This window comes from Onychostoma macrolepis, chromosome 09, assembly GCF_012432095.1.
Source record: "Onychostoma macrolepis isolate SWU-2019 chromosome 09, ASM1243209v1, whole genome shotgun sequence".
NCBI lineage: Eukaryota > Metazoa > Chordata > Actinopteri > Cypriniformes > Cyprinidae > Onychostoma > Onychostoma macrolepis.
The window spans coordinates 12448324-12458769 of NC_081163.1; the positions used below are offsets into that span (position 1 = coordinate 12448324).

The 10446-nt window shown below is 35.4% G+C and overlaps 1 protein-coding gene across 1 annotated transcript; it reads left to right on the plus strand.

Annotated features, from left to right (window-relative positions):
* The first annotated feature begins 216 nt into the window (after nt 1-216).
* On the plus strand, nt 217-4650 carry slc25a6 (solute carrier family 25 member 6). The gene is made up of 4 exons (XM_058787715.1): nt 217-468; nt 1546-2032; nt 3129-3269; nt 3362-4650. Exons 1-4 carry the CDS (start codon nt 358-360, stop codon nt 3517-3519), a joined length of 897 nt encoding a protein of 298 aa, XP_058643698.1. The 5' UTR covers nt 217-357; the 3' UTR covers nt 3520-4650.
* Nucleotides 4651-10446: the final 5796 nt, after the last annotated feature.

Sequence of the window (10446 nt, forward strand, 5' to 3'; positions counted from 1 at the left end):
TTACTTCAGCACTGGTTTTGTATTTTGGTTTGTAGTTCAAATCTCTTTTAGATCGGAATAATATGATACATGTTTAAATTAGAATATTAACGGATATTATACAATGGACAATTCATTATAACGTTATTAATTAGTTAATAGATACAGCATGTCATGAAAATGTAAGTTCTGTGGCTATGATGTACGCACTACGCAGCGTCCATTTACTCAAACCTGGAGCAAATATCGCGAGAAACCCCGAGAGTTAGCGCAGTGTGTCCTTCGCAGCATCTCCATCACTCTCCGCTCTACCTTCTGCTTCTGCCAGCACGTTCAGTATATCGTGTTTATAATACACTAAGCTTAAGTATTATTATCATGGCTGATGCTGCAATTTCCTTTGCTAAAGACTTCTTGGCCGGTGGGGTCGCAGCGGCTATTTCCAAAACTGCAGTCGCGCCGATAGAGAGAGTCAAACTGCTGCTGCAGGTGAGAATCATCATCTCGAATTCTCTTAACGCACTCTGCCGTGATGCATGCTAATCCATAAACCCTTTTCTTTCGTATTTAAGAATAACATTCATTATTTTGTGGCTATAAATATGCGACCTGGCTTTGTCCTTCAGAGGCCATGTTTGTGTTGTCTGTCTGCAACATCCGCATCCTTGGAGGATCTCAACATTCAAATGGTCATTTTAATACCTAGTTTCTATTCTGGCATTCTTTCATGTGGATCTTAATTTAAAGATTTCAGTAACCAAAATGCACCGTATTTTAAGGCCAAACCGTGAATTTCCAGCTGCTGGTTGGGTGGCATATTTTGCCCCCTGCAGTCTGGTCTCATGTTGCAGGCCTAGACTTTATGCATTATGGTTGATTTTGCCAAGAAGGGCATCTGAAATCAGAAGTAAATGATGTCAGAACTAAATGCTACCATGCAAATGTTTGGAATCTTCAAGAATTTTTAAAAATGTTTTTGAAAGAAGTCTCTTAAGTCACCAGTGCTGCATTTATTGGATTTAAAATACAGTAAAAACAGTAATATTGTGAAATATTATTAGAATTCAAAGTAACTGTTTTCTATTTTAATATATTTCATTTATTCTTGTGATAGCAAAGCTGAATTTACTGCAGTCATTACCAGTCTTCAGTGTCACGTGATCCTTCAGAAATCAAAACAAAACTCTTCTGTTTCAAATAAATGCTTTTCTTTCAAACTTCCTATTCATCATAGAATATTAGGAAAATGTATTATGGTTTCCATAAAAATATTAAGCAGCGCAGCTGTTTTCAGCATTGATAATAATAATAAATGTTTCTTGAGTAGCAAATCAGCATATTAGAATGATTTCTGAAGGATCATGTGACACTGAAAACAGAAGTAATGGCTGCTGAAAATACAGATTTAGCATCATCACAGAAATAAATAGCATTTTTATATAAACTGCTAAAAAAAGGTTCTTTTAAATAGTATTTCACAGTTTTCAGTATTTAAAATATTGCTCAAGGACAATCGAACCACAAAAAAATCATGTATCTCACAATATTTTGTGTTTCACTTTATAGGTACAACATGCCAGCAAGCAGATCAGTGTAGACAAACAGTACAAAGGTATTGTCGACTGTATTGTGAGGATTCCTAAGGAGCAAGGCTTTGTTTCCTTTTGGCGCGGCAACCTAGCCAACGTCATTCGCTATTTCCCCACACAAGCCCTCAACTTTGCCTTCAAGGACAAGTACAAACAAATATTCTTGGGTGGCGTTGATAAGCACACGCAGTTCTGGCGATACTTCGCCGGCAACCTGGCCTCCGGGGGAGCCGCAGGAGCCACTTCCCTCTGTTTCGTCTACCCCCTGGATTTCGCTCGTACCCGCTTGGCTGCAGATGTTGGCAAAGCTGGCAGCGGCAGAGAGTTCAATGGGCTGGCTGACTGCCTGGTCAAAATCTTTAGGTCAGACGGGTTGCGGGGTCTGTACCAGGGCTTCAACGTCTCTGTCCAGGGCATCATTATTTACAGGGCCGCCTACTTCGGAGTCTATGACACTGCTAAAGGTAACAGGTTTGTGTTTCAGATGATGTGATTTTCAGGGTTGTGTGCTATTCAGGATTGATTTGAGACTGCCTTTCAAATTCCAGTGTGCTTCCAGAATTTGAAATAATTTGAATAGAGGTGGAAAACAGAATGCAGAATTGAATTTGATGTTTTGAAGTAGAATTTCAAAATCTGAATAAAATAATAGTAGTTTTTAGTAGAAAAGCAAATACATACTTTGAATCTTAGCCTGACGAAGCCATGCTTGAAACAGTGTTGTTTTAGTGTTACAGTATTTATTCATATTTTAAATTTGTATTTCTTTCATAATAAATTGAAATAAAAAAAATGAATAAAAGTAAGATACAAACATTAAATCTTGGCTCGACAGCCTTGTTTGAAAATGTTAAATAGGTATTATATTATATTATAATTTGTTGATATTTTAAATGAGCTTTTTATGAATTTAAACTGTAAACAATTCTCAATAAAAAATCACATTGATTTTGAATCTTTGGCTTGACAAAGCCTTGTTTGAAACTGTTATTTTACTATTGTTTATAGACTATTATAGTATTTATTAATATTTTAAATTAGATTTTATTTTTATATTTTCAGTTTCAATTTTCATTTTAGTTTGTTTTAATAATTTTACTGTGTGCTTTTCTTGTTTTCATTGGCTCTGTCTTTATATTTCTATTTAGCTTTAATTTCTTTTTATTTGCATTTTAGTAATTTTAGAACTTTAACTTCATCCAAACTATTTGTAATAGTTTAAGTTAACAATAACAACACTTGTATTAAAATTTGGAGGAAAAAGTTTAAAAATTTAAGTTTTAAAATGTATAGGTCTTATGGATGCTTGAAATATCACCTTTAAAAAATTTATTTAGCTTATGTCATATTTTTGGGGACCAGGCTGAAAGATTCAGACTTCATTTCCCAGAATGCATTACCCGTGTTTTCGTTGAATTGCAACTTAATGTTCAGAATTTTTCTGTCATTCTAATTGAACTTGTGATATCGCCAATTCACGTTAAATTCATACAGCCAGTTCTTCAATTGTTCAAATATATAAAAAAACATGCATGCATTATTGTGTGTGGTGCTGTGCAGGCATGCTTCCCGACCCTAAGAACACCCACATTGTGGTCAGCTGGATGATTGCACAAACTGTGACAGCAGCGGCTGGCGTGGTGTCCTATCCATTTGACACTGTGCGGCGTCGCATGATGATGCAGTCCGGGCGCAAAGGAGGTATACAACAGACATACTCACTGTTCATATGCACTGCTCTCCATCAAGTGTGCATTTACTTCAACTCAGGCCTTTGTCTTTTGTTTTCCCAGCGGATATTATGTACACTGGAACCCTTGACTGCTGGAGAAAGATCGCTCGTGATGAGGGTGGAAAAGCTTTCTTCAAAGGGGCTCTGTCTAATGTTTTCAGAGGAATGGGGGGCGCTTTTGTGCTCGTGCTTTATGATGAATTCAAGAAGCTTGTTTAAAAAATATGCCCTAAAATATGGTAGAATAGCTTTTACCACACAGCTTTGTCAAGCTTTAACCAAACCCTCTCCACTCCGCACAGATGTGGTCTTGGTTTAATTGTGTTAGATTCCAAAAGCAATTAATAATGTTCTTTAATTTTGTTTGTTGCTATATTTTTATGTTTAGAAAATGCTCTGTCCTGTAATGATAAATAACCCATATTTTGTTAAAAGAAAGCAGTCAGAGAAATATTACAGATAAAATTCTAAAATTGGTAATATAAGGGAAAATTGTTGTATATTTATGCTCAAAAGTATTTAAAGAATATATATGAGTTTATCGATTATATCTATAATATTGCTTCATAACTCTGAGCCATAGCCATCAATACCATGCAATACCACAATACCTCCTCAAGATGGCGTGACACAACAGCATTTTGTCCTGCATTCGTTAAGTACCATGTTCTTGTAGTCGCTCAGCTCAGTTTTTCAGTTCTTCTAGCCAAGGTCTGTGGTAACAAGGGTATACAATATCACTCTCAAGAAAAAAATGTCAAGTTCAAACACACAGAATAACGTTCCACACTTTAAACGTTTTCTCAAGTTGGGCTTGTAAAACCAACTGAGAGCTGGTGTCCGATGGAATCAAAGACGTATTAAATATGACGCTTTAATTCACAACAGATTTGCCCTCTATGTGTCTCAGCAGTGAAAGAGAGCCTAGAAAAGTGTTCCAGCAGAGAATGTGTGGAGCCAGAGACATGGCTTTCACAGTCAGACCTTATGTGACACGAAAAGTATATTTCCATGATTTCTCTTTTTGGAAGTCCGCTTAAGTATTTTCCATCTTGGATAATGAGGGGAGTCATATTTTCACGGTCATTTTCTTGTCAGTCTCAGTGTTTGGTTGCGTCAGGCTGATCTTGATGAAGTAGATCCCGCTTTTAGAAGTATAAATGTGAGGGCAAGTAAGGAAGGGCATTGTGAGTTCAGTAATGACACTGAAACGTTATACCATTTTTAGCATGTAGAGCTATTGTAATCTTATTCCACACTATATGGAGAGAAAGGCTGTAAGACTACTTGCAGTGATGTTTGAACACCAAGAATGCTTGTAAATTCAATAAAAGTGGATGGCCTACCCTATATGCTTTCATGTTTTTCATTTTTAATTAGGGTTTGTGGCAATTCAACGTTTATGAAACTTTTTTTTTAGATATTTAAACCCTTTTTTATTTTTAATTAATCATTATACTGTACTCTCAAATACTTGATTCTTTTTGGTTGATTGTGGCTTTTAGTGGGCAGATTCCCAATATTCCCCATCAATCAATCACTGAAAACCTGTTCATTATTGGCCTCCTTAATTAGCGTCTTTTTCATTTTTGATCATTTTGGCAGAAAAATTGTTAGTTTTCTTGTAAGGTGTTTAAATATTGCTGGCCCACTATAGTTGAATGTGTTAGATAAAGTGGGCCGGTGGGATTCAGGTAAAGTGGGCTGAACTTCAGTAATTATACTCAAATTCATTAAATAAATTGACATTCACTGGTTATTTTATAGTTGACGTATAATTTACTTTAAAAAACAAAAAAAAACAAATGAGCCTGCGGTCAGGAAATTCAAGTCAGTGATGGAAGGAGGGATAGGAAAGAGAGAATAGAAAGAAAGTCAAGGCATGAAGTTCAATCTGTGGAGTGAAGAAAGGATGAGGAGCAAAATGTAGATGCAGAATATAAAGCTTTAAAATAAGGAAACAATTAAAGTTAATTTAAATTGTTTAGAGAAAATAGACATAAAAAACATTTTTACATAGGTTACCATTTTAAATGTTCCTCTTATAAATTTTTTAGACTATTTGTTGTTTATGGAGGATCGAGAGTGCCACTTAAAAATGAAATGAAGAATCAATTTATTAATTTAATAATTCAAGCATAAAAATGTATATAAATTAGGGCTGTCGGCCGAATGAAATTTTTAATCTAATTACTTTCATGATATGTCTATTAATTAATCACAGATTACATTTGGTTGTGAAAATACCCTCAAAAGATTATTTAATTCTATTTTTGTGTTAAATGAGAAGGTATTAAGTAGAAGGAAATTTTTAATTTGATAAAAGTAATTTAAGAATCTCAGTTTTGTTTTTTTGTTCATGCAGTCATTAAGTAAACAAAACAGCTTTGTTACCAACAGTCTTCAAAATACCTTCTTTTATGTTCCATAAAAAAAAGTAAGTAATTCAGGTTTGAGTAAATGATGACATAATTAACATTTTATTTGCAAGAACTATCCCTTTAACCCCCTTTTTTTTTAAATGAAACAATACTCTAAATAAGAAACTAAAATCTGCCAGCAGGTGGCGGTAAATGTCTTTATGAATCTTTCATTCGATTCGTTCAAACATCGGATTCATTCAGGAATTCAGTAAACAGCCCACTGTATGAATGGGGCTTTGAATCATTGGTTCACACGATTCATTCAAAACGATTCATTCAGAAACTAAACACAGCTGTGTTGCTCGGAGACGCGCAACAATTCTGCTGTAGGTAATATTTTTGTTGGCAAAACCGAGCAAAAACAGACAAGTCAAGTCAAGTCATCTTTATTTATATAGCGGTTTTAACAATACAGATTGTGTCAAAGCACTATATTGTGTTTAAAATAGAATAAAATTTTATTATTTTAAAATAAAATAATATAATATTGTGTTTAAAATAGAACACAGCATTATCTTCTTAATTACTGAACTGTTGTGTAAAATCACATTTGCACTATTGCTCTTGCTGCTCGTGTGATATTGCTTTTGTGATATAAAAATGAGACAAAAACCCATACAGGAATGTTGCCCCAACATCTTGAATTTTAGGGCATAACTGCATTCATGGAGTTGTTGCCCTGCATCACATTTATCAACAGTCAACTGTATCATATGTATGAAATGTAAGGTGACCTACAGGTCTGGGGGCGGGGCCAGCATAGCTATATATGTCTATGGGGGCCAGTGCCTTAACTGCGTTAAAATATTTTAATCGCGTTATTTTTTTTCATAACTAATTAATTACCTTAAGGCCTTAAACTGACAGCCCTAATATACATAAATCACTTTTAAATGGACAAATTAATAGACATATTTAAAGATGTTTATTTAATTCGTGTTTTTTAAATGTAGTTTAATAAAACAATAGATTTTTTTTTAATCATTTTTAATGTATGAATAAATAGACAAATTTAAAACTGTTTATTTAAGTGATGCTTTCAAACGTGAATTAATAAAACAATAAAAAGTACATTAATAACCTTTTGCCAAATGCTTTTCTTTATCCATTTGTCAATCGAGTTTAAAAAATGCCATTGGACAGTACACACGTGGGAGCAACCAATCAACTTTCGCCTCGATTTGAAGAGCCAACCCCTCTCTCGCTTGTAAATGTAACACGCACTGTCATTGGACAGTGAGAAAAGCTATACGTCATTTCAGCGCGTGAGTTCTGTCAGGGGAATCTGAACATGTTTGGAGAGGGATTGTGGATGATTTGTTAGCTTTAGCTGATTTCTGCGAAAGAAATTCTCCTCTCGGTTTTCAGGGGCTGGCGCAAAATGCGGCATCGGCATCTCGCAGCAGCACTTCCGGCTGCATCTCCAGCAGCACGGACTTTCTTCGATGTAATACTTTTTATTTTAAAAACTACATTTCAACAAAATAACATTATATAAAACAGGACTGTCATTTGTAAGCATTTATCATAAAGTTTGTTAATAAAGTTCGTTTATGTTTTGATATTCGCTGCATATTCGCCTAGGCTTAGGGACCGTCTGCAAATTTAACTCACAGTACAAAACCAAGTCTAATAATTCATTCAAATTAATGTTTGCTGGGCTATAATAAAAACAGTAGTAATACAAGCTTTACAGTTTGCCATTGTGTTATATTTAAATGTTCTATTTAAATGTTAAAAGCTATTTTATATAAAAAAAATTATATATAAATAAAAAATTACAGAGCCATGGGTTGCGTTTTTTTGGGCTACTTTTATAATGTACTGCGGCTGCCCAAAGTGTATATAGACAAATAAAAATAAAAATAGATCCTTTTACTAATGTGTATTATACTTGGAATTTATCCCTGGCAAGAACTGAGAGGCGGTTGTAACATCACAAACAACTTGAGTTTCAGCCAGAGCATACATGTTTTTGACAACAGCCACTATTGATTATATAAGATAATAAACACATGATTATGATAGGATATTTGTATGTGATTTTCTTTAGTTGAATGTGTACATCTATGCTAATTTGTGCAGAGATATAAAAGGCTATGAATAGTAAATGACCAAATTCCACATGTGATTGTAAAATGAAGTTATTACAAACACTCGATGGTGGTTTGAAGTGAGTTCTGAGTAAAAGTGTACTATTAATCTCATAAATGATGAGCATGATGCTAATATTAGCTCTAATGCACCTGCAGAACAGGTCCGATTCTTCTTCATAATGCATTTTGTCATAATACTTCATTAAGGTCACAAGAAAATGTTTTGTTTTATTTATTTAGAAATACTTTTGATAATAGTTGGGTAAATGTATACTGGGATTGAAGCGATGTGGCTTGGTAAACGTTTTATTGCCAGTATAAAGGCTGATAATGGCTGAATAAAAACAAAAGAATAATAAGGATTATGTCTCATACCTGGCGGAAGTGTGAAAGGTTCTGTTTCCTTAAACTAGTTTGTCATGCATTTCTTTATTTCAACACATTTACAGGTAAATCCTAGTATTTTAAATTTGTGATTAATCATGTACAGGCTTTCCTGTAGCTCAAATAGTAGAGCATGGCGCTAGCAACGCCAAGATCATGGCTTCGATTCCCAGGGAAAGCAAGAGCTGATAAAATGTAAAAAATAAAACTGTAACTTGAATGCAATGTAAGTCGCTTTGGATAAAAGCGTCTGCTAAATGTAAATGTCCATGACTGTGATTAACGCGATTAATTTTTGTAATCGATTGACAGCACCATTTAAAACACATCGGACGTTTTAACTCAGTTGGTGGAATTGTCAGACGGTCCCTTACCCGTCAAGCGCTGTGATAGCGCTTCAAAGCTTTCTCCGGTTTAACTTTACTGCTATATTACACATAGGCGGTTTTCAAATAATTTTTTTTCATGTCGATATAGAGTGGTTGCATACTGTTAAAACTGATTGTGGTAGTGATATCTTTAGGACTGTCGACTGTATAGAAGAACAGTGTCTAGCGAAAGCAAATGTCCAGCGAATATCGAACCTAAAACTAACTTATACCGCACTAGTTCATCACTATACACACACACACACACATATACATATATATATGTATATGTGTGTGCGCGTTTTTTGTGACAAATGAGGACATACATTTGTATAATGACAAGGGTATGACATAGGTATTACATGGAGAAGGTGACTTTTCAGGACATTACTCCATGTCCGCACTTTTCAAAACGCTTATAAATCACACAGAATGGAGTGTATTGAAAATCTGAAATAGCAGAAAGTTTCCTGTAAGGGGTAGGGTTAGGTGTAGGGTTGGTGTAGGGCAATACAGTTTGTACAGTATAAAAACCATTACGCCTATGGGATGTCCCCCTTTTCACAAAAACAAACTTGTGTGTGTGTGTGTGTGTGTGTTTGGTTGCCGCCACACACGCTTGACACCATCTGAACCAAATAAGTTTATCTTGGTCTCATCAGACCACAGAACATGGTTCCAGTAATCCATGTCCTTAGTCTGCTTGTCTTCAGCAAACTGTTTGCGGCTTTCTTGTGCATCATCTTTAGAAGAGGCTTCCTTCTGGGACGACAGCCATGCAGACCAGTTTGATGCAGTGTGCGGCGTATGGTCTGAGCACTGACAGGCTGACCCCCCCACCCCTTCAACCTCTGCAGCAATGCTGGCAGCACTAGTACGTCTATTTCCCAAACACAACCTCTGGATATGACGCTGAGCACAAGCACTCAACTTCTTTGGTCGACCATGGCGAGGCCTGTTCTGAGTGGAACCTGTCCTGTTAAACCGCTGTATGGTCTTGGCCACCGTGCTGCAGCTTAGTTTCAGGGTCTTGGCAATCTTCTTATAGCCTACGCCATCTTTATGTAGAGCAACAATTCTTTTTTTCAGATCCTCAGGGAGTTCTTTGCCATGAGGTGCCATGTTGAACTTCCAGTGACCAGTATGAGAGAGTGAGAGCAATAACACCAAATTTAACATACCTGCTCCCCATTCACACCTGAGACCTTGTAACACTAACGAGTCACATGACACCGGGGAGAGACAATGGCTAATTGGGCCCAATTTGGACATTTTCACTTAGGGGTGTACTCACTTTTGTGGCCGGCGGTTTAGACATTAATGGCTGTATGTTGAGTTATTTTGAGGGGACAGCAAATTTACACTGTTATACAAGTTGTACATTCATTACTTTACATTGTAGCAATGTATCATATCTTCAGTGTTGTCACATGAAAAGATATAATAAAATATTTACAAAAATGTGAGGGGTTTACTCACTTCTGTGAGATACTGTATATATAAATAAATATATATATATATATATATATATATATATATGTGTGTGTGTGTGTGTGTGTGTATATATATAGTGAAAGAAATTTTACATTTAATCATAAATCATAAGATCAGTTGGTCACAAAATAATGTCTAACACTTCTTTTCTTGCAGGCCTAACTTTTGAGTATGTGTTAGGGAACACAGATCTAGCCTTATTTAGTGATGAATTAATGACTAATAAACAATACATTATTTAAGGAACAGGCTGAGGTAATCAGTAACTAAGGAGAAGGAGTTATTGATTTGCCACATAAGGGAACCAATCATGGTAGAGGAAAATTACGTAATGTGACATGAAATTACTTTTCTTAGGCTATATAAACTGTTGTATGCTTG

Bases quoted from the DNA above. Each gene is read 5' to 3' on its own strand.
- slc25a6 (XM_058787715.1), top strand. From the start codon at position 358: ATGGCTGATGCTGCAATTTCCTTTGCTAAAGACTTCTTGGCCGGTGGG. The intron at 469-1,545 runs GTGAGAATCATC...TTCACTTTATAG, and splicing joins GAGTCAAACTGCTGCTGCAG to GTACAACATGCCAGCAAGCA. The intron at 2,033-3,128 runs GTAACAGGTTTG...GGTGCTGTGCAG, and splicing joins AGTCTATGACACTGCTAAAG to GCATGCTTCCCGACCCTAAG.